Source organism: Vipera berus (assembly GCF_964194415.1).
Source record: "Vipera berus genome assembly, chromosome: 1".
Lineage (NCBI taxonomy): Eukaryota > Metazoa > Chordata > Lepidosauria > Squamata > Viperidae > Vipera > Vipera berus.
Genome location: NC_138202.1, coordinates 237353118 through 237378338, shown reverse-complemented (window position 1 = coordinate 237378338; position 25221 = coordinate 237353118). Strand labels below are relative to the sequence as shown.

The 25221-nt window shown below is 40.6% G+C and overlaps 1 protein-coding gene across 1 annotated transcript in view; it reads right to left on the bottom strand.

Annotated features, from left to right (window-relative positions):
- CD109 (CD109 molecule) overlaps nt 1–25221 on the bottom strand; it is a 97346-nt gene that overhangs the window by 5483 nt on the left and 66642 nt on the right. Inside the window, exons 27-31 of the mRNA XM_081330414.1 lie at nt 24416–24606; nt 22469–22624; nt 22312–22377; nt 12619–12761; nt 1787–1943 (exon numbers count right to left, since the gene is read on the bottom strand). Coding sequence (XP_081186540.1) covers nt 1787–1943; nt 12619–12761; nt 22312–22377; nt 22469–22624; nt 24416–24606 — 713 coding nt within the window. The remainder of the gene's footprint in view (nt 1–1786; nt 1944–12618; nt 12762–22311; nt 22378–22468; nt 22625–24415; nt 24607–25221) is intronic.

The window sequence follows — 25221 nt, the reverse complement described above, 5'->3', positions numbered from 1 at the left end:
AGAAAACCTGAAGTAAAATCATAAGCACCGCCATAGTCACATGATTTTCCACTTAGTGACTGGGTTGCTGAATGAGGACTAGACTAAACTAAACCAGTTACATTACACTTATTGGCTGCAGCTGTGACCAACAACTCTGTTGCTCAGCAGCAATGTCTTTAAGAACAATATCATGTGAGCATGACTTGTAACTTTCTGCAGGCTTTCCCATTGATTTTGCTTATTGGAAACAGGCTGTGAAGGTTGCAAATGGCAATCATGTGACTACAAGACTGCATAAATGAGCACTGTTGCCAAGCTCCCAAATCATGACTTCCAGTGAACAGATGGCACACTGACTGCACGCCCAGGGAGGGATCCCTGAAGGATCTTTTTCAACTACCAACAGAAGGAACCGGCCTTCCTTCAGTTTATATGACTCTCCAGAGTTAGGGAAAGTCCTAGAATTATCCCTCAAGATCCTCTGATACAGCAAAGGTCTGCAAATAGCTTCAGGACCTGTGCTTCAAAGCAGCCTGCATGCCAAAAACTGGGGTGTAGGGCTGCAAGTTGTTGAAGCAGCAGCTGTTTTGGAATTTATTTTTCAAATGGGCAGTAAACTGTGCCTTTCATTTCTTAATCATTTTAAGGACTATTAATCTTTATTAAGCTAAAAGAGGCTCTCTTTAGCAACAGCCTGTTTGAAGATCTATGCTATTTTGGGGATTTCTTCAGTGTTAATAAGGAAGAAAGCAAACAAAAATAAGAAAGTGTGGAGTATCTTTTTTTTAAAAAAAAAGTTAATGGAGAAACATAAGGGTAGAAAGTTGTGGTTGTAGTTTAGTATTTTCAGTAATTTGTAGCTTGGTCTGCTTTGCTCTAGGTGGGTAATTATGTTTTTTATTTGGATATCACTTCTGGATTTTGTGCTTGTGATGAAAAAAAATGAAACTTTGACTTTGGTTTTGCTAGTTAGATAAATTTGTTGTTATAGAAATGGCTAGTTATATACTAATATATAAAAGTAAAAAGTTGAAGCTGGAATGTTATCTTGTACTATGCTAAAAATAGTCGGAAGTCAATGCTTTTTTTCTTCTCTTGTACTTCACATTTTCTTTCCCCACTTTTCCTTCCCTTAATTTCCTATTTTATTTGTTTTAATATTGATAAAACAATAGAAGTCATTAAGTGAAGCCAAGCACTCAAATCATGATTATATGACTGCCATTTTGTATCTAAATAATTTTTTACTAGTTATCTCCAGAAATGCAAAACATGCAACTTGATAGACTGGCTGAGTTGCTTTTTAGCACTGTTGTAACTTCAAATGGTCACTGATCAAGTGATCATTAAGCGAGGACTACCTGTACCATGTGAATTCACGTTTCATGCCTCTATCTTATACTTTATTCTTCATCCTGAGTAAACACAGAGATGCTTGCACTATGGTCCCCAAACAGAAAAATCAAGTTGGCTATAACACTTCTTCATTCCTGTTTCTCTTTTCCTTAAGTATGAAGGCTTCCAATTAGAGCCTATAACTTAATAATTTTAATTTAGTCTTTTCACCCTTAAACATCTGTCTCTACATATTCTTACAATACTTGGCCAAACTTACACAAGTATACTTCATAAAATACGGCCTCCCCTGAATGAACTGGAAGATTCCAATTAAGTTACCTCAAAATTTTGTTGACAAAATATGTTTATTTTAAATGATAATTTTTTAAAAAAACCTTTCATAATTTTAGGTTTTGAACCAAAGCTTCATCATCATTCTGACCAGTATGTTCCCATTTCAACTTACAGAGTCCAGATATAAATGGATTTTGCCTTCATCTTTTTCCACCTTTTTCACTGGGGCATCTAATGACACAAAACTGGGTGACAAAGAGAAGCCACTCAGTAATCCAATCTCCATGAGAGCCATGCCAGTTCTTGAAGATGAGCCAGTACCCAGATATCTAACAAAGAAAAAAGAACGATTTACATAAAAATAACTGTGCATGCACATATGCACACACAAGCATGCAATGTTATTAATTCTTAATATAGAAGTAAAGTACAGAAATTGAAAAAGGCCCTCCATTTGTACTGGAGGAAAACAAATCTATAGAACAACATAAATAACTACACACTGCAATTTTATTTATAGTGTTTTCTATATATAGTATTGTAAGCCCTCCAGAGTTCTCCTGTGGTAAGATGGGCGGCCTATAAATTTTAAAAATAAAATATTTCACTCCCCCACCCATTTTAAAGGAGCCAGATATCTAAATCAAAAACAAATACTGATTTCCAACTGTAACATTATGACAGGAACTACTGAGAGGACAAGTGAAGTGAAAGCATCAAACAGCAAGGACAAAAGTTCTTTAATGGCATGTCAGAACACACCCATTTAACATGAACAGGAAATTTCTGCCATAATTTTTCAACAAAGCACCTCTCAGATTTGTGCTCTGAATGCTGGGGAACCGAGTAAAATAATTATTTCTTGTTATCAGGTAGTCCTCACTTATGACTACAATTGGAGCCAGATTTTCTGTTGCTAAGCAAAATGTTAAGTGACTGATTTTACCACCCTTTTGCTACAGTTTTTAAGTGAATCACTGCCATCGTTAAGTGAATCATGAGGTCCTTGAATGACTCTGGCTTGCCCCATTGCTTATCAGAAGCAAGCTGGGAATGTCACAAGTGGCAATCACATGACCCTGGGATGCTGCAACCATGGTAAATACATCCCCAATTACCAAGTGCACAAATTTTGATCATGTGACTATGGGATGCTGTGGTAGTCCGTAAGTGGTGGAACCAATCATAGGTCATCTTTTTCAGTGCTGTTGTAACTTCAAACAGTCACTAAACAAATGATTACATCAAGGACTACCCGTATGGAGGAAATTTACAAAAAGACTCACTTGCCTAAGCAAAGCACTTGAGTCTGGAAGCATGAATCACTAAACGCAGATCATATTTGGATAGGAATTCAGTACACTCTAAGAGCAGAACAATCATGTAAGATCAGAGCAAAGGACACGCTAGGGCGGCCATCATTCTCCAACCACATGCCTTTAAGAAGATCCAGCGATAAGTAAACAGTAGCACCTTTCTCCTTTTTTCAATGACTGACAATGAGAGATATTTCTTTTGAAATATCTATATAGCTAAACAGATTAATAGCTCCTGATAGCTTTATCGTCCCTTAATTTTAGTCTCTTTTAACACAGCCCAAATGGGCAGTCAACTTTATGTCATGTGATGGTGACTTCCAAAGTTTAGCAATACATGATAGGAAGTACTGTGGTTTGAAGTTGGTTGTTGTTGTTGTTGTTAGTTGCGAAGTCGTGTCCGACCCATCGCGACCCTATGGACAATGTTCCTCCAGGCTTTCCTGTCCTCTGCCAACTTCTGGAGTCCATTTAAGCTCACGCCTACTGCTTCAGTGACTCCATCCAGCCACCTCATTCTCTGTCGTCCCCTTCTTCTATTGCCCTCAATCTTTCCCAGCATTAGGCTCTTCTCCAGTGAGTCCTTCCTCCTCATTAGGTGGCCAAAGTATTTGAGTTTTAGCTTCAGGATCTGGCCTTCTAAAGAGCAGTCAGGGTTGATCTCCTCTAGGACTGACCGGTTTGATCGCCTTGCAGTCCAAGGGACTCGCAGGAGTCTTCTCCAGCACCAGAGTTCAAAGGCCTCAATTCTTTTGCGCTCAGCCTTTCTTATGGTCCAACTTTCACTGCCATACATTGCAACTGGGAAGACCATAGCCTTGACTATACGCACTTTTGTTGACAGGGTGATGTCTCTGCTTTTTAGTGTGCTGTCTAGATTTGCCATGGCTTTCCTCCCGAGGAGCAAGCGTCTTTTAATTTCTTGACTACAGTCCCCATCTGCAGTGATCTTGGAGCCCAGGAAAATAAAATCTGTCACTACTTCCATTTCTTCCCCATCTATTTGCCAGGAATTGAGCGGGCCGGATGCCATGATCTTGGTTTTCTTAATGTTTAGTTTCAACCCAACTTTTGCACTCTCCTTCTTCACTCGCAACAAGAGACTCTTCAGTTCCTCTTCACTTTCTGCCATTAGAGTGGTATCATCTGCATATCTTAGGTTGTTGATATTTCTTCCAGCAATCTTAATTCCAACTTTTGATTCATCTAGCCCTGCCTTTCTCATGATGTGCTCTGCATATAAGTTAAATAGGCAAGGCGACAGTATACAGCCTTGCCGGACTCCTTTCCCAATTTGGAACCAATCAGTGGTTCCGTGTCCAGTTCTCACTGTTGCTTCTTGGCCCGCATATAGGTTTCTCAAGAGACAAATAAGATGTTCTGGTACTCCCATCTCTTTAAGAACTTGCCACAGTTTGTTATGATCCACACAATCAAAGGCTTTAGCATAGTCAATGAAGCAGAAGTAGATGTTTTTCTGGAACTCTCTAGCTTTCTCCATGATCCAGCGTATGTTGGCTATTTGATCTCTAGTTCCTCTGCCTCTTCGAAATCCTGCCTGTACTTCTGGTAGTTCTCGATCCACATACTGCTGGAGTCTAGCTTGTAGGATTTTAAGCATAACTTTACTAGCATGAGAAATGAGTGCAATGGTGCGATAGGTTGAACATTCTTTGGCACTGCCTTTCTTTGGAATTGGAATGTAAACTGATCTTTTCCAATCCTGTGGCCACTGTTGTGTTTTCCAAATTTGCTGGCAAATTGAGTGTAGCACTTTTACTGCATCGTCTTTTAAGATTTTGAATAGCTCAGCTGGAATACTGTCACCTCCACTAGCTTTGTTGTTGCTCAGCTTTTCTAAGGCCCACTTCACTTCACATTCTAGGATGTCTGGCTCGAGGTCAGTGACCACCTCATTGTGATTATCAGGGACGTTAAGCTCATTCTTGTATAGTTCTTCTGTGTAATTTTGCCACCTCTTCTTAATCTCTTCTGCCTCTGTTAGGTCCCTGCCATTTTGGTCCTTTATCATGCCCATTTTTGCATTGAACGTTCCCTTCATCTCTCCAATTTTCTTGAAAAGATCTCTGGTCCTCCCTATTCTATTGTTTTCTTCTATTTCTTTGCACTGTTCATTTAAGAAGGCATTCTTATCTCTTCTAGCTATTCTCTGGAATTCTGCATTCAATTGGGCATATCTTTCTTTTTCTCCCTTGCCTTTTGCTTCCCTCCTTTCCTCAGCTATTTGCAAAGCTTCCTCAGACAGCCATTTTGCTTTCTTGCATTTCTTTTTCTTTGGGATGGTTTTGGTTGCTACCTCTTGTACAATGTTGCGAACCTCTGTCCATAGTCTTCAGGCACTCTGTCTATCAGATCTAATTCCTTAAATCTATTTGTCACCTCTACTGTATATTCAACAGGGATATGATTTAATTCATACCTGACTGGCCTGGTGCTTTTCCCTACTTTCTTCAGTTTAAGCCTAAACTTTGCAACAAGAAGCTCATGGTCTGAGCCACAGTCAGCTCCTGGTCTTGTTTTTACTGACTGTATAGAGCTTCTCCATCTTTGGCTGCAGAGCATATAGTCAATCTGATTTCTATGTTGACCGTCTGGTGATGTCCATGTATAGAGCCGTCTCTTGGGTTGTTGGAAAAGAGTGTTTGCTATGACCATCGTATTCTCTTGACAAAATTCTATCAGCCTGTGCCCTGCTTCATTTTGTACTCCAAGGCCAAACTTGCCTGTTATTCTGGTTATCTTTTGGCTTCCTACTTTAGCATTCCAATCCCCCATGATGATAAGGACATCATTTTTTGGTGTTAGTTCTATAAGGTGCTGTAGGGCTTCATAGAACCGGTCAATTTCATCCTCTTCAGCACCGGTGGTTGGGGCATAGACTTGGACTACTGTGATATTGAATGGTTTGCCTTGGATTCGAACTGAGATCATTCTGTCATTTTGAGGATTGTATCCCAGTATTGCTTTTCCTACTCTTTTATTGACTATGAAGGCTACTCCATTTCTTCTGAGGGATTCTTGCCCGCAGTAGTATACCTGATGGTCATCTGAATTAAATTCACCCATTCCTGTCCATTTTAGTTCGCTGATACCTAAGATGTCGATGTTCAGTCTTGTCATCTCTTGTTTGACCACGTCCAGCTTGCCTTGATTCATGGATCTTACATTCCAGGTTCCTATGGAGAAAAAATCTTTACAGCATCGGACTTTCCTTTCACCACCAGACATATCCACAGCTGAGCGTCCTTTCGGCTTTGGCCCAGTCGCTTCATTCTTTCTGGCGCTACTAGTACTAGCCCTCTGCTCTTCCCCAGTAGCATATTGGACGCCTTCCGACCTGAGGGGCTCATCTTCCAGCGTCATATCGTTTTGCCTTTTGGTACTGTCCATAGGGTTTTCATGGCAAAGATACTGGAGTGGGTTGCCATTTCCTTCTCCAGTGGATCACGTTTTGTCAGAACTTTCTGCTATGACCTTTCCGTCTTGGGTGGCCCTGCACGGCATAGCTCATAGCTTCATTGAATTACACAAGCCCCTTCGCCACGACAAGGCAGTAATCCATGAAGGGGTTGAAGTTGGTGCCCGAGTCTAAAAAAATAAAACCACCTGTGGGTGAATCACCAGCTCTATTGAAAGCAAATAACCAAACATGGTTTTAATTATGCCCTTGTTATAATTGTAGAAGAAAAACAGTTCTCCCTGGGTAATACTTAAATAGTTATAATCAATTTATAGATAAGAGCCATGGTGGCACAGTGGTTAGAATGCAGTACTGCAGGCTAACTCACTGTTCACTCCAGGAGTTTCATCCTGACTGGCTCAAGGTTGACTCAATCTTCCATCCTTCCGAGGTTAGCAAAATGACGACCCAGATTGTTGGGGACAATATGCTGGCTCTGTAAACCGCTTAGAGAGGGCTGTAAAGCACTGTAAAGAGGTACATAAGTCCAAGTGCTACTGCTATTTTATACTGCTCAAAAAAATAAAGGGAACACAAAATAAGACATCCTACTTGTCAGAATCCATTTATATCACATTTCATAATTGTATAGGTAGAACAACGTGCTATTACTGGGGATTCTGCCATCTCTCCGAGGGGGGGGAGAGGATGGTTACTAAAGCGATTTTCAAACAACAGGGGATGTTTTAACGGGGGAAGGGAGGGGGACAGACAGATCTGGTTTGTGTCTTCATTTACAACTGAAAAAGGGAAGCAATAACCATAAAACCAAGGAGAGTTCCCTTTCCCATGGAAGGACCTGACACCTAGCAACTGACGACAGCCTGACCAAATGGATGAGGGGAGGGACTGGAATGGGAATGGTTTATATAGGATTGAAATGTAACTTTTCTCAGATTCCGTCTTGTATTCCCACAATCGATTCCTTCCTAGTAAACATTTTCCTTTTGGACTAAACTTGCATCCAAGAGTTCTTATTTCCTAAGATGTGGATTGAGGTGGGTCCTGACAGTAGACGGAATCTGCTTTAAGAGTCAACCTGGAAGGGAAAAACCTTACCGGGGGACTTTGCAACAAATACAAATGTCTGGCGACGAAGCAAGAGAGGAGGGAAGCCCCATGGAGGGGGAGTCTTCCCCCCAAATGGAATCCCAGAGACAATGGGAAACTGAAGCAGCATATTCCCCCGGGGAAGAAGCGGTGGAGCAGTACGACCGAAAACCCCGGTGGTCGATGGGCGTTGGAAGGAAAAGTGAGTGGGAAAAGCCTTCGGGAGAAAAGACCCTGAGGCGTAGTAACCACCAACCGGAATGGAGGCAAGAGATGGAGAGTTCCCTGCACGCCAGCGAGGAGGAGCGGATCCTGGAAAAGGCCATTGATCTGATGAAAGCAACCCTGAGTTCACTGAGGGAGGAGAGAGCTGAAAATCGCAACCGAGGCAGCGCCTGGGGACGCAACTGGAAAGGTAACGGAGGGGATCCAACACCTGAAACCCCGGGGCCATCCAATGGAACAGGAATTGCTGCCTCAGCAGTACCCACCCCCCCATAACCACAGATGGGGACCAGGATGAGGAGCGATACCGGCCACGGCGCAGACAACGCTCCAGCCAAAGACTCCCGCCCCTGGAAGTCAAATTCAAGGGGGAGCCATCACGACTGGGATTTTTCCTAACCCAAGTCCTCAGCTACATGGAAGAGTATGGACGGGACATCCCCAGTGACAAAACACGCATCCGAATTGTGCAATCTTCCCTGGACGGGATGGCTGCAGACTGGGTGGTGAACTTGCATGACTCCAACGCCCCAGAACTCAACGACTTCAACCGATTCATGTCATCTTTGAGGCGACGGTTCGAGGATCCTTTGGCTGACCGTAAGGCCCGGGAGAGAATCAAAACGGTGAGGCAGGGCAGGCGAGCAGTGGCTGATTATACCCAAGAATTCCGAGCCATTGCCAGCAAGCTGAACTGGCCAGAAGACATCCTCCTTAGCCATTTCAAAGACGGTCTGAACTACGACCTGTATGATGCTTGCCTGCCTCGAGGAGACCCACCCCACCTTGACAACTGGTACATCCTGGCGGAGGAAGTGGAAATAGACCTACTGAAGAGACACCGCAGAGGAAAACCATGGGGCCGCCTGCCACCCGAGCAAACACGCGAGGGGGAAAACCCACCAGCCACAGCCAAAAAATCAACAAGTTGCTTCAACTGCGGGAGAGAGGGCCACCGTGCTGCAGAATGTCGTTCAAAAGCCCCCCCACGAAAACCAGAGGCATCATCCTCCAAGAAGCTGGGGAAGCCCCAAGGCAACACAAAAGAATCTTCCATGAAGGGGACAGAGGCTGTAGAGTCCACAATTCCTGCCAGGAACTGGGACTGGACTCCGGCCTGCACCGCAGGGACGGTGGACAACTCGGAAGACAGCTCAGAGGGAGAACCATTGGTAAGTGGACCCCTTCCACCCATACTTAAGACAGTGACTATATTAGCTTCCCCTATGCCTGAAGCAGCCAAAATAAAAGCTCTGATAGACTCTGGGTGCATCCGCTGCCTTATCAGCCCAACGCTGGTAGAGAGATTGAGCATCCCAGTGAGGAGGCTAAAACATCCAATCTCTTTTAGTCAATTAGATGGGACAATAGCAGGGGGAGGACCAGCCACCCTAGCCACTTTACCAATCCACCTATCACTGGGGCCCCATGAGGAGGACATAACGTTTATAGTGGCCCCAGGCATGGAATGCCCAATGATCCTAGGACTGGAATGGCTGAAGAAATGGAACCCCGGGATAAACTGGAGGACAGCAGAACTCAACTTCCCAAAGGGGGGGCAGAAGAACGTAGACTCCAAAAGCACCCCCCCAACCCAGAGGGAGGAGACAGCAGCAGTGGGGAAAGAGAAGGGATTACCAGAGATACCAGAGGAATACAGGGACCTGGCTGAGGTTTTCAGTGAGGAAAGAGCAGATGAGCTTCCCCCCCACCGCCCCACAGACTGCACCATAGAATTCAAACCTGGGGCAAAACTCCCAAAACCCAGGATGTATGCCATGAGCCCAAGGGAAATGGCAGAAATGGAGAGATTCATAAAGAAAAACTTAGAAAGAGGATTTATTGAGCCTGCCAAACCCAAAGTGGCCGCCCCGGTTCTGTTCAGGGAGAAGAAGGATGGGTCCTTTCGTTTGGTTGTGGACTATAGAAATTTGAACACAATTAGTGAATGTAATCTGTACCCCCTTCCCCTAATGAAGGATATGTTATCCCACCTATCGAAAGGAAAGATTTTTACCAAACTAGACCTGAGGGAAGCATACTACCGTATTAGGATTAAGGAAGGAGACGAATGGAAGACTGCATTCAACTGCCCAATGGGGTGCTATCAATTCAAAGTATTGCCATTCGGACTGCAAGGGGCCCCCGCAGTCTTTATGCAATTAATTAATGACGTGCTGAGAGAGCACCTATATAAGGGGGTCCTGGTTTACCTCGATGACATCCTTATCTTCACAGAAACCAAAGAGGAACATATCAAACTAGTCAGAGCAGTCCTGAAGAAGTTGCGAGCTGCCCACTTATATGCTAAATTATCGAAGTGTGAATTCCATCAGGAAAAAATCGACTACCTGGGATATCGCATATCTCCAGAGGGCATCGAAATGGACCCTGAGAAGGTCAGGGCAGTACTAGAGTGGGCACCCCCCCGCACACGGAAGCAATTGCAAAGTTTCCTGGGGTTTGCAAACTTCTACCGCCAATTCATCCCCGCATTTGGCCAAATAGCCATGCCCCTCACAAATTTGTTGAAAACGAAGGGGGGGTCACCCGTGAAACCCAGCCAGCCTCTGAAATGGTCAATGGAATGTCAAGCAGCATTTGAGAGGCTAAAGAGACTTTTTTCTGCTGAACCTGTCCTAAAACACCCAGATCCCGATAAACCTTTTGTAATATAGGCAGATGCGAGTGATGTAGCGGTAGGAGCCGTACTATTACAAGAAAATGATGGGGGGACATTGCAACCATGCGCATACACATCCAGAAAACTCACAGAAACAGAACAACGCTGGCCAATATGGGAAAAAGAGGCATTCTCGTTGAGGTGGGCATTACTAACATGGCGCCAATTTTTAGAAGGAAATAAAATACCTTTCCAGGTCTGGACAGACCACAAAAATTTGGAAGCACTAAAAACGCCCAGGAAGCTCACTCCTAAGCAAGCCCACTGGTCCCAACATTTTCACCGATTCAATTTCACTCTCAAACACTTACCGGGGGGAAAGAACTTCCTGGCAGATGCATTATCCCGCATGCCCCAATATAACAGCACAAGAGTTACTGACTTTAAACCACTTGTACCGGAACAACAACTGGCAGCACCAGTCACCACCAGGGCACAAGAAAAAATGAAGCCGAAGGTAGATAGCCAAACTGGAATAGAATTCAGGAAATCTTTGGAAAGTGATGAATGGTTCCAGAAAAATAAACATGTGTGCACAATTAAAGATGGACTGCCGTGGGTGGGGGAGAAGCTATATATACCTGCCACACAGAGAATCAATTTCATGCAACTGTGCCATGATACAAAATCAGCAGGACACTTTGGCTTTGTAAAAACCTTACACTTAACTAAAAGGCAATTTTGGTGGCCATCTATGAAAAAGGACATAGAAAGCTATGTGGGTAGCTGTCAAATTTGCGCGATGGCCAAAAGACTGCAAGGGAAACCGCCAGGCCTGTTACAACCGGTGGCAAACCCCTCAGCCCCATGGAAAGAAATAGCCATGGATTTTATCGTAGAACTGCCAGAAAGTAATGGAAACACCGTAGTCTGGACTGTCACAGATCTGTTCTCTAAGCAAGTACACTTCATACCTTGCCAAAAAAATCCCACCACCACCACCCCCCATCATGGTGGAAGGAGAACAACATTTTGAAGTGAAAGAAATCTTAGATTCCAGAAAACACCATGGAACGATACAATATTTAGTGGCATGGAAACACCTCCCCTCCTCAGAAAACGAGTGGGTTAACAAACTCCATGTTAAAGCACCTAAGTTGCTTAAGAGGTTTCATACAGAATATCCAAACAAACCAGGCTAACATTTATATGGTTTCTTTCCCCACAGATGGACTCATCTTTTTTCTGAAAGGAGAGCCGAATGTCAGAATCCATTTATATCACATTTCATAATTGTATAGGTAGAACAACATGCTATTACTGGGGATTCTGCCATCTCTCCGAGGGGGGGGGGGAGAGGATGGTTACTAAAGCGATTTTCAAACAACAGGGGATGTTTTAACGGGGGAAGGGAGGGGGACAGACAGATCTGGTTTGTGTCTTCATTTACAACTGAAAAAGGGAAGCAATAACCATAAAACCAAGGAGAGTTCCCTTTCCCATGGAAGGACCTGACACCTAGCAACTGACGACAGCCTGACCAAATGGATGAGGGGAGGGACTGGAATGGGAATGGTTTATATAGGATTGAAATGTAACTTTTCTCAGATTCCGTCTTGTATTCCCACAATCGATTCCTTCCTAGTAAACATTTTCCTTTTGGACTAAACTTGCATCCAAGAGTTCTTATTTCCTAATATGTGGATTGAGGTGGGTCCTGACACTACTATTAAATACAGTACATTGTGTTGTTTAAGTGTTCCCTTTATTTTTTTGAGCAGTATATATCAAACCAATATGAAAAAAGAAAGCCAACAAAATGACTGGCCTACATCGTGTTCAGGGGAATGCCAAGGTTTTATTGGGGGACAAATATATAAGTTTATATGGCTGCCTATCTTAATCATATCTGTGCAGCTAGTAAAAGCATAAAAACAAAAACAGGTCTTTAAAAATAGTAAAAAGATGGCAGGTAAAAATACAGAACTCATTCATTGCAAGACTAAAGCACAAACTAAGCTGTGCATAGCCTAAAGCCTGAGGGAAGAACTTATGAACTGAACTGTCTCTTTACAGTAGATTTAACTAAGCTTTAACTTTGGTAAGAGTTTTTGTTTCATTCATTCATACATTCATTCGTTCGTTCATTCATTTAGAAAACCTGGCAAAATATAATGGAGTGCTATGCATAAATTTTGATTTCTCTGAAATATTTTATAAAGATATATTAGTTAAAGGGAGAATCAGCTTAAAAGTCATTTTAAAAATTGTAAATAAAAGAGAATGGATAGCTTAATACATTTACTTACCTGGTACACACATTTAAAGTTAACCTGTTTATGTCTTCTTTGTCATCCTTTACATAGACATCTAAGTCAAAAGCGTCTTGATTTTGTGCAGATCTACGTCTTTTGCTGGTATGTGAATGTATTGTATTGTATATAACATTGAGCTATAGAATTGCAAAAATAAAAAATAATGATATTCAGTGAAGAAAGCAGTGATTTGTAGAAAAGAGTAATAACAGCTATTTCATAGTTTATCAGATTAAATTCATATATGCAATACTGTAACTTGCAGTCAAAAAATAAATGGACATTTTGCAGCCTTTTCTGAAATAAAACTTTCAGTTTCAAGTTCTCAAAACAAATCTATCAAAAGCGCTTCAAAACAACAAATCAAATATGCTTTCTTCTGATTGGACCTGCTGTGAACGTGGTCAAATCAAGTTGGAAATAAATCAAAATGTTGTCATCACCCAAAATGCTATTGTTTCAGTATCTGCCAAGAAAAGCAAAATCATAAAAATTTACTGGCAATTCAGAAACATCTGGATCAACATACAGGCAGGATAGCCTCTTAAACAGCTATTTCACTGGAAGAAATTTTATGTTCAATTTTTGATTCCTTCTTGGCCCTAAACAAAAATAAACTCATGAAGAAAGAAAAGTTTTCTTACCCAGACTGGCCTGCTGCAAACAGGGCAAAGCAAGATATGCTGTCATAGGCAGAAAGAATTTTACCAACACAGTTTAAAAGGTATCTTGATATGACAATTTAGACGGGAGTAGTGGTAGATATCCATGCAACGTACAACCATATATTCACTAGCTGGTACACTCATAATGATTGACATCCATGTCAATATATAATTCTGGAAACTACAAAACATCATTCAAGATGTCTGGAACCTCTGACACAGTTCATACACATTTGCCTATTCCTATGTCAAATCACACATCTTTCCTTAAAGACTCACTTCTATTATGGAAATACTGATTTCCCTAGGCCCGGAGTGGTGAGCCTATGGCATGCATGCCACAGGTGGCAGGCACACAAAGCCCTCTCTGTGGGTACATGCGCCATCGCCCCAGTCCTAGGCCTTCAGCTGGGTTTTATAAAACCTTTTCACTTTAGGCCTCCGCCGCCATGTGCAAAAAAAAAAAGGTTCAAAAAGTTGGAATTGATTTTTAGTCCCACCCAGTCTGCCGTTACCACCGCAACCACGCCCACCCAGTGGGCCACGCCCACCCAATGGACCACACCTACCCAATGAGCCACACCCACCTGGCACCCAACGTTACATAAGTGGATTTTGGGTTGCAGTTTGGACATTCGGTCTCTAAAAGGTTCGCAATCACTAGGCTATCTATCTACTGCTTTTATGATTGATGGTGAATAAGATTATGTAAGTATTCCACATCTGAGTCAATGACTGAAACCAATTGTGTCATTTTGTAATTCCACCTTTTATCTTTTTTTTAAAAAAAAATTGATTTCTGCTGCTGAACTCCAAAACTAGAAAGATAAGCCAACTATATTTTTCTAAAGGGCATAGTCTCTCATTTAGTTAAACCAGGGGTCTTCAAACTTGGCCCTTTTATGACTTGTGGACTTCAACTCCCAGAATTCCTCAGCCAGCATACGCTGGCTGAGGAATTCTGGGAGTTGAAGTCCACAAGTCATAAAAGGGCCAAGTTTGAAGACCCCTGGGTTAAACAATAGTGTGGTGCATATTTTGCATCAGTTTTTATATCAGTTTTATGTTGTGATTAAGCACTCTTGGGGAGATGCAAACAGCTACCTGCAAGGAAAAAGGGGGGAAATCTAAAGCCATGAACAGGAAGATTAATAGCTGGTTATCAGAATTTTCTGGAAATTATTATTTCTGCCAAAAACACTTTGTTATGAAGTTCTGCACTTGCCATATTCACTAGTTTCTTATTTTGAATATGTTGACAGCTATATGAGAACAGTTTGATTTACTGATTAAAGGCAAACCACTCCAAAAAATCTTGTCAAGAAAACTGCATAGGCCTGTCTATGTAGTTGCAAGAAACAAGAATGACATTAATTCATTAAAAAAAATCTGCATTAGTAAGTATGCATTCACATTTGCAGAAATTTTACCTTTGTACTATGTACAGTTTGTCTTCTACTGTTCATTTAGTATGTTATTAAAATGTGCAATTTTACCACAAATGCTAAATTTATGCCTGTGTACATATATTTTACATGTTATAAATTTATACATTTGAATTTCTGTAGTAAAATTTCTTCATGGTCAGGCAAAACATTGCAAACTTGGAAGCTCGAGCAAACTTTAAGTAAATCAGAAAGTGAATATTCTCCTTAGCATGTCACGTCCAGGTTCATTTTCAAAAACACTTGCCATTTTAAAATTCATCTTTCTCATCTACCTACAATTCTTGTTTATTGCATACAGAAACAGCAAAATTTTACCTAAGTGAATAGGAGGTACCGTAGTTTTAGTCTTCATGAAAGATGCTTGAAATAGAATGTTTAACACACATATTAAACCACTGGTTATGGTTATGGCCAAGCCATATATATGTAAATGTAGTCACTGTGGCTTAAACCAAGGTTAAAATTAACCTTGGCTTATCCTAATGTATTAACGTGGCCTTAGTTTTGCCAGTTCTTGATTGGAAAGAATCTCCAATGCTTTTCCAAGATTAATGGCAGGAAGATGGTATCCTTCACATTTATGAAACTGCAAGAGTTTACACTTCTGGAACTACTTCAGCAATTATTGAAAACAAGGAGCTTCCTTGTGAAAGCATTATTAAAAAAAATATCAAAAATTTGGAAAACTGCCTTCAGTCCAGGAATCTTTACTCTCTCGTGTTTATCCTTACGGCTGGATCTTAAACAGATGTCTGGATGAAGGGTTATGGTTAAAGGGTTATTTTCATTAAGAAGTTTTTGGCAGCATTTTCTCTGGCTGCTGCATTAAGCTTTGAGGAAGAAAACAGAATGCTAATGAGCTTGCATTTTAAAAAACGAATTTCAGCAGGTGTGAGAATGGGTGGGAAGATTCACACATTCCTGACTTGGGTTTTACTAAAGCCCTAATGTCAAATAAAACTAAACTGAATAAAACTAAATAAAAACTAAACCGAATGTATTCACTTGCTTCAGGAATTTAATAATTTAATAATAATTTAATAATTTGATTTCTATACCGCCCTTCTCCCAAAGGACTCAGGGCGGTGAACAGGGCAATACACAATAAAAATCGAATACAAAAATTAAAAAACCATTAAACATCATGCCCATAAAATCAATACATATTAAAGTTAAAACTAGTTTTAAAAACCCAACCCCATCCCATCAGACCAGGCCAGCTTGTTCGAAAAAGAATGTTTTGAGATCGCGCCGGAAGGAGCGAAGGTCGGGGGCCATCCGGAGCTCAACCGGTAGGCGGTTCCAAAGGTCTGGCGCACCCACAGAGAACGCTCTCCCCCTGGGGGTCACCAATCGGCATTCTTTGATTGGCGGCACCCTGAGGAGGCCCTCTCTGTGGGAGCGCACTGGACGGAGGGAAGTTGACGCTGGCCGCAGGTGTTGCCGTAGGTAATCCGGCCCCATGCCATGAAGGGCTTTGTAAGTCATAACTAACACCTTGAACCTCACCCGGAGAGCAACCGGTAGCCAATGCAGCTCGCGGAGCAAAGGTGAATGAAACACACACACACACACACACACACACACACACACACACACATTAAGCATGCTAGTGTCTCATTAGGCTACATTTTTTCACTTTATTGGCATATATAGAATTGAAAAATCAGGGCTGCTCACTAGGCTGAAAGCTGAAAAATATCTCTGAAGAAGATAATTGGAAATCACCTTGCTGACAAAAAAAAATTACATGGATGCAGTCAGAAAGATTCAAACTAGATACAGAACTATCTTTATTTTTTAAAAGTTGAATAAATAGTTGTTTTCCTTATATCCTGGACAGCAGTCTATATGTTTATTAACAGTAGACACACAGAAAGCATAATTCTGTTTTATCCAAGGCAGGGAAATAAAGGTGAGGGGTGCTAGATGTTACCTAGTTTGGGTAATGAAATATCTGCAAGAAAACAACCAAGCTCAGAGAACACCAAGGACTCCTCATTTCAACTCTGAGCTACAAATATTCTCCTTTATTGATAAAGATTCAGACCATTTGAGCATCCATTTGAATTTTTGAATGCAATTAAAAGAACTTATTTATGGATGCAAAATAATAAAAAAAATTACAGGAAAAATATGTAAGATTCTTTGAAAAATCAGTTTTATGGAAAAAATGTACCAAAACTGGCATCTCTCTCGGAAGTGGATGGTCATTAGACTTTGCTATTTAATATAATACACTATTCAGAAGAGATTCAAAAAATGAAATGGAGTTCTCAAATGACATGATTCATTCCTGCCAGATGTTTAAAAAACTTCTCTCTCCCCATTTTTCTGCCCAATCCTGTATAGGCATAAATCAGGAAGTCTATTGCACTAATAATGAATAGCTAGACATGGTTGAAGGGTTGCTTTTGACTTGAATTACAACTGGTAGCATTGCCGTTGCTAACTCTAAATGAAGGGACAGGTTCCACTTTTCACATGATGTAATGATAGTAAAATACATTATTGCTTCAGTTCATCTACTCATAAATTCCAAATGTGATCATTCTTTATAGGCTTGTTGTTGTTAGCTGCGAAGTCATGTCCGACCCATCACGACCTCATGGACAACGTTCCTCCAGGCCTTCCTGTCCTCTACCATCTTCTGGAGTCTATTTAAGCTCATGCCTACTGCTTCAGTGACTCCATCCAGCCACCTCATTCTCTGTCGTCCCTTTCTTCTCTTGCCCTCAACCTTTCCCAGCATTAGGCTCTTCTCCAGTGAGTCCTTCCTTCTCATTAGGTGGCCAAACTATTTGAGTTTCAACTTCAGGATCTGGCCTTCTAAAGAGCAGTCAGGGTTGATCTCCTCTAGGACTGACCGGTTTGATCGCCTTGCAGTCCAAGGGACTTGCAGGAGTCTTCTCCAGCACCATAGTTCAAAGGCCTCAATTCTTTGCCTCTCAGCTTTTCTTATTGTCCAACTTTCACTGCCATACATTGCAACTGGGAAGACCATAGCCCTGACTATATGCACTTTTGTTGATAGGGTGATGTCTCTGCTTTTTAGTGTGCTGTCTAGATTTGTCATGGCTTTCCTCCCGAGGAGCAAGCGTCTTTTAATTTCTTGGCTACAGTCCCCATCTGCAGTGATCTTGGAGCCCAGGAAAATAAAATCTGTCACTACATCCATTTGTTCCCCATCTATTTGCCAGGAATTGAGAGGACCAGATGCCATGATCTTGGTTTTCTTAATGTTAAGTTTCAACCCAACTTTTGCACTCTCTTTATAGGCTGCTCACATGTAATTCATATAAGTCATGCAATGTTAATTGCTGCTGTTACCAGCAATTATTGCATTCTGTATTAGTACAGATTTTTTAATGGGAATTTCATGTATCATTTCAAATTTTTTATTGTACATTTTGACATATTAATATACCCTTGGCATACTGATATCAACTCTAATGTTAGAGTATTTTACTAGAAAAGGGTAGGTTGCTTGGTTTGACTATAAATCAGTCATAAGTCATATTATTATTAATTTATCTATTTTCTTAGAGTAATTCAATCCCAATAACAAACTGCAATCATTCTTAAAGGATGGGCGTTAATAAAAGAACAAGAATGGCAGAGTTTAATGCTCTCCAGCCTAGAAGTTATGCCTTAGTATACTTTAGGAAGAGCAATCCTTCAGCTTGCAAAGGTTTTTCGCACAGAACAGCTGTGTCATAAATGAGAAAACGCTGGCTGAGTAGTCTCTTAATAAGAGTTATGGCAGAATTTAGAGTGCTGCATCTACATGTGGAGACAAACCATCTTCCACCCCAGGTGCCGCGGACTATATGATTTGTGGTGATACAGAAATGGCTCTTTGGATAAGGATTAGAAGTTCTGTTTCATTTGGCTTATCTACTTATTGAGCTAAAGCAGAAAAAAAATAATTACCTGGATAATAAATCACTGCCCTTTGCTTGAAAAGTTTCTATAACAGCCCATTGTCCTCCAGAAGGAAAGGGAATAAGTAGTCTTCAAGAATGAAAGGTAATCTATTATTTTCCCATTTCCTTATTTAGTTAAACTACGTATATGCTGTCCTTTCTCCTTATGGATGTCGTCAAAAGATATACAGTAGTCCTCGACTACCATTCATTTAGTGAACATTCAAAGTTACAATGGTACTGGAAAGAGTGACTTATGGCTGTTTTTCACACTTACGACCGTTGCAGCATCCCCATGGTCATGTGATCAAAATTTGCCCGCTTGGCAACTGGTTCATATTTATGAAGGTTGCAGTCTCCTGGGGCTCACGTGACCATCTTTTGTGACCTTCTGACAAGCAAAGTCAATGGGGAAGCCAGATGCAATTAACAACCGGGTTACTGTCTTATCAACTGCAGCAATTCACTTAACAACCATAGCAAGGAAGGTCATAAAAACTAACATAACAACTGTCCGCTTAGCAACAGAAATGTTGGGGTCAATTGTGGTCGTAAGTCAAGGACTACCTGTAACAAGTGAAAATATTAAATGTACCTCAAAAACATTTAGGGCCTCAAAAACCAGTAGACTGAACGCACTCAGGGCTGGCCTCTCAAAAGGCCATTTCCTCAGCTGATAAGACTTCAAATTTCATTGTGACCACTCTGAACTGGGTCTGGAAAACAACTGGCCACCAGTGAAATTGTTCCAAGCCAGGAGTAACATGGGACCTCCAGGAGATACTACTCACTATTTATGATGCCACTTTTCAGCAGTAGCTGCAATTTTCATTCTCAGGAGCTGCTGCTAAAGAAATGCATGGCAATAAATCAGCCCTGAGGTTATCATTGCATGGATTTTAGGATTCTTTATCAGCTAAAACTGCTGTGGCTCTCCAGGGTTAATGCTGAATCCAGAAGACCCACTAGACTACAAAATTGATTCTTAAGGGGGTCTCCTTCTAAAACAAGCATTACAGTCAGTCCTCCACAGACAACAGTCCATTTAGTTCAAGGCTATAATGGCAATGAAAAAGCGACTTATGACATTGCAGCATCCCCATGATCGTGTGATCAAAATTCGGACTGACTCATATTTATGACAGTTGCAGTGTCCCGGGATCGTGAGATCACCTTTTGCGACCTTCTGACAAGCAAAGTCAATGGGGAAGCCAGATTCACTTAACAACCATGTTACTAGCTTAACAACTGCAGTGATTCACTTAACAACTGTGGCAAGAAAGGTCATAAAATGGGGCAAAACTCACTTAACAACTGTCTCACTTAGCAAGAAATTTTGGGCTCAATTGTGGTCCTAAGTCAAGGACTACCTGAATTTCCCAACTCCTGATGTCCAACTCCCAGCGTTATTAATTGCCATGTCTTATTTTATTCCTTCACATCTCTAAGTCCAGTGTCATCTGGAGACATTCAGAGGCCCTAAAAACTTTAGACCTTAAGTCTGTAAGAAAGGAAAGGAAATTTAAGTATTATCAGCATATTGGTGGTTTCTGGCTCTCAACTTGAGAACGACACCTCCATGTGATTTCATATTGTAATCAAACAGAATTTTCCCATCTTTACCTATACAAGGGAATTTCTGATATTGTCCTCAAATCCTACAGGCTGCAATGCTACTTAAAAATAGATAAATATACAGTAGTATCATATACCTATAGACAGTTGATTAGGTAAAACACTATCTTTTTCCATGTGGTAATTACAAATACAAGATTGTATATGTTTGGGTCTATGCATTTGGCATCTAATATTTATTTATATTTTTCTTAAAAGTTGTTAATAACTTGATAGCACATCAATTTTGATTGTTTTTTTAAATAAGATTGTAATATTTTTGCATGTGTAGACAACTTCTAACAATTTGACTGCTGTTAAAAACAATTCCAGCTGAGTCCACCACGGTCAGATATGATGGATGAGCAATTTATTGCCTGCTGTGGTATTTTCAAATGTTGGCCTTCATTAATGGACCTGAAGTTATTATCAAATGTATATTTTTTTCATAAAAATAAATATGATTTCTGAAAATGCATATGCCAAAATAAGAGCATTTTATAACAAGCCCAGCCCTCTCTGAAATTTTATACATAACCTATTCTTCGAATTCTGTTTGTGGTCCATTACAGCTCTTACATTTAATTTTAATTTTTTTAATTTTATTAAATTTATATACCGCCCTTTCCCGAAGGACTCAGGGCGGTTTACAGGGTATTTAAAATCGAACAGTACGAAATACAAAAGTTAAAAAACAATTAAAAAGATTAAATTATCCCTTAACTAAAAACCTCAGTTAAAAATTCTCAGCCTGGGCCGGAGAGCTCAAAGAGCCAGGTCTTCAGGTCCCGGCGGAATGAACGAAGGTCAGGGGCGGTCCTAAGCTCCATGGGCAGCTGGTTCCAGAGAGCAGGCGCACCCACAGAGAAGGCCCTCCCCCTGGGTGTTATCCGCCGGCAATCCTTTACCGGCGGCACCCTGAGAAGACCCTCCCTGTGCGAGCGCACTGGACGAAGGGAGTTTGATGCTGGCAGGAGATGTTCCCTCAAATATCCTGGACCCAGGCCATTTAGGGCTTTATAGGTCATCACCAGCACCTTATTTGTACTTACTGCTTATTTGTACTTATTTGTACTTACTGCTTATTTGTACTGGATTCTAATCAACATGGAATTTGGCTCATGTAATCCAATCATTTTACAAGGATTGAAGATAAAAAGATATAAAACAGGCCTAGAGTTTCTATGCTAACACTGAAAAAATCTAAGCAACAATTGTTGTGGCAGGGAAGAGAAGGGAAACAGCAGACCTTCTCTGGAAAATCAAGTGACTATTTTTAAACAGAAAGGCTGAAGAAAGGGAAGAAGACACTGCTCCAAATAAGGAATTGCATGAAAATTAGAGCTAGCACATTCCACACTATTTACAAGGAGCCCATGATTATTATATTGAATTACGAACTGGGCAGCATTTTTATAAAAGACAACACTTCAATACTGATAGTAGTGATGTTGGGGGTTTCCTGAAAGCTACTATAGATCCAAAATGAAGTTAACAACATGTCTGTCAACAGAGTTCATTTTTATGAACTGCAGGCTATACTGCAGTTCAGAATAAAACTGTTCACATCAAAAAGTCCTGTTGCTGATTTTGAAGATCCATCCTGTACATAAAATATTAATCTTAAAGTGACATTTAACGGCATCGTAACGCTATTACAATTATCTTCTGGGAAAACACCATTCACGCACAGTAATTAGAACCAAAACTATATTTTCCAACATGATAGGTACACTGGGTCTGTTACATAATTATTAGAATTAATTAATTAGAATTCTATTAATATAGAATTGCTATATTAATATGATATTGGTAATCAGAGCAATTTAAAAAAGATTGAACAAAAGAATTACTTATGGAGAAAATAATCTAAAGTCATAAAGTCATAAGAACAGCTCTGATTTGATTCTAGATCTAGTTTGTACTCAACATTGACTCTACCCTTGATAATTCAAATATTATCCAACCAAATGGAGTATCTAATTCAATACAAAATCCTTAGAGAAAGAAAATTATTTTTATATATATGCCTACCTGAAAAATAGCAAAACCACGGCCATTTGCAGAAATTGCAAGTGTAACAGGCTGTGCGGCTGGAAACTAAAAGAAATGGCAGATTTTAACGTGGTCAGAAAAACATTCCAAACTAAATGAATTGCCTGAAATTAAACTTTTTTTTTAACTACAGTACCTCTTTGGTCTGGAGAACAAAACGATTTTCATGGTCAATTAGGAAAACAGTTGGGTTTTCTTCCATGGATGCAATCACTGTCACATCTATTTCTGTCACAGAATCAGCTGTGAGTGTCGCAAAGGTACTCAAGGCTTGCAGAGCCACTATAGTGTCCTACCCCAAAGAAAGAACAGTCCTTGTTAATAGGAACGTGCAGGGCTTTTTTTGTCATAGAACCCTCAGAACGGAGTTCCGGCACCTTTTCTGGATGGAACCTGGTAGGATAGGCAAGGTGGGTTGTATGACATGTGTGAGTTCCAGCACCTTTTTGTTTTACAAAAAAAGCACTGGGAACGTGAATGAACTAAGTAGGCCAGTCAGGTGAACAGGCAACACCTAAGGAAGCCTGGCTGATTTCAGAAGCTAAGTAGTTACAGATCTGGCTAGTACTTGGATGAGAAGTTATCTGGAAACCCTGGAGCAATAAGCTATACTGAGAATTTTTTTTAAAAAAACGTCTTCTTCACATAGTCAGTCCAAATGCTGATTTAAGTATTGTGTTTTATTATGAGAAAGGGCAGAGTGAGCAGGTAGTATTCATGGCAGCAACTATAGTTTTATCTTGCCAGGCACACCTTTACTCACCCAGTAACTCTTACAAAAGTAGGACAAACTTAATTTATGATGATTTGATTTGGTTTGGCCCAACACAATGCATGAGCTCAATCAGTGGGGTGTTATCATCATAGCTTTCGCCCAGGTTCGCCTGGTGCGCCAGTTGCGGCCCTATCTAAGCCGGGATGATCTATGCACGGTCACTCATGCGCTCGTGACCTCTCGACTTGACTACTGCAACGCTCTCTACATGGGGCTGCCCTTGAGGACCACCCGGAAGCTCCAACTGGTACAGAATGCAGCCGCGAGAGTTGTGTTGGGAGTCTCCCGATACTCCCACGTTACACCTCTGCTCCGTGAGCTGCATTGGTTACCAGTTGCCTTCCGGGTGAGATTCAAGGTACTAGTAATGGTATTCAAAGCCCTACATGGCAGGGGTCCGGAGTACCTGAGGGAACACCTGCTGCCGGCATCGACTTCCCTCCGCCCTGTGCGTTCCCACAGAGAGGGCCTCCTCAGGGTGCCTCCGGTCAGAGAATGTCGACTGGTGGCCCCCAGGGGGAGATCCTTCTCTGTGGGCGCCCCGGAGCTATGGAATCAGCTCCCGGTTGAGCTCCGGACGGCGCCCGACCTTCGCTCCTTTCACCGCGAGCTAAAAACATACTTTTTTGAACAAGCTGGCCTGGCCTGATGAGGGGATCGGGGGGTGGGTTTGCTATTGCTATTTATTAGGTTTTAAATATCTATTTTAGTATGTGGGCATTTATTTAATTTAGTTTTAACTTTTGTAATTTGTATTTTTATTCTTGCCCTGTTCACCGCCCTGAGTCCTGCGGGAGAAGGGCGGTATAGAAATATTATTAAATAAATAAAATAAATAAATATCAGAACCAGGTCATTCTTGCTTGTCTAATAAAGCACAATTCACAAAAAGCTTAACATTGCATAATAACCCATAACATTGCCTTGGTGCAAAGATATGAACTTAGGTTTTTCCCAAGCCCAAATACAACTTTCTGGCATTTTTAAATAGGATTGATGAATCAAGTGCAACTGGCCCGTGTAAAAAATTAACTGAATCTTTGGCATGCACACAGAGTAGAAGATTCTGGCTGGCTTCCTCAGAGAATCAAAAACTTTTCTAATTGTTTTGAATTGTTCTTTGAAATATTTATATATAAATTTCTGGCAATGCAGAAGGCCCTAAGCGTGTTCAAATTTCACACCGTGCTTGGCAGATTCCTGGTTCAAAATTTTAAATAAAAATAATGCATCCCTGGGGCCATATAAAATTTTAATGATTAATTTTATAAATGCCTGATAATTAGTTTCCTTGAGACAATTTCTAACCTGTGTAGAAGAATAACCTCCCAGGTGATTTATTTGCTTGCTTAGCCATTTCATAATTGGAATCCCCTCTAACAGTCTTTGTTGAACAAAATGAGACAAGAGGGCATAGCCTGCAACTTCAATATCTGCAGAACATGGCTGCCAGGAATTGGACAGTCCAGAAGATGGTGATGCCCAGAACCTTAGTTCTCCTGGGAAGAAAAAAAAGAAAGAAAGAAAAAAGAAAAGAAAGAAAGAAGCTTTCACCTCATAAGAAAAAGATACAACTTTGTAAGGTCGGAAAAGTTTATTCTTCTGAAGCTTTCTTTTTTTTAGCAGAGTGAAATCAATCACTTCTAAATCCTAAAGTTTCTCATATTTAAAGATAACTATTCCCCCCACCCCCAAAATCAATTTCACATTTATCAAATTAATAAACTAGAATTTGTTATACCATACACATACACACACGTGTATGTGTATGTATGTGTGTGTGTATATATATATATATATATATATATGTATATATATATACACACACACACATATATATATAAACACACAAACACAAACAAGTATATATATATATATATATATATATATATATATATATATATATATATATATATATATATATATATATATATATATATATATATATATATATATATATATATATATATATATATATATATATATATATATATATATATATATATATATATATATACACATACACACACACACACACACATACATAAAGGTAAAGGTACTAGTACTAGTCATTTCCGACTCTAAGGGCCGGTGCTCATCTCCGTTTCAAAGCC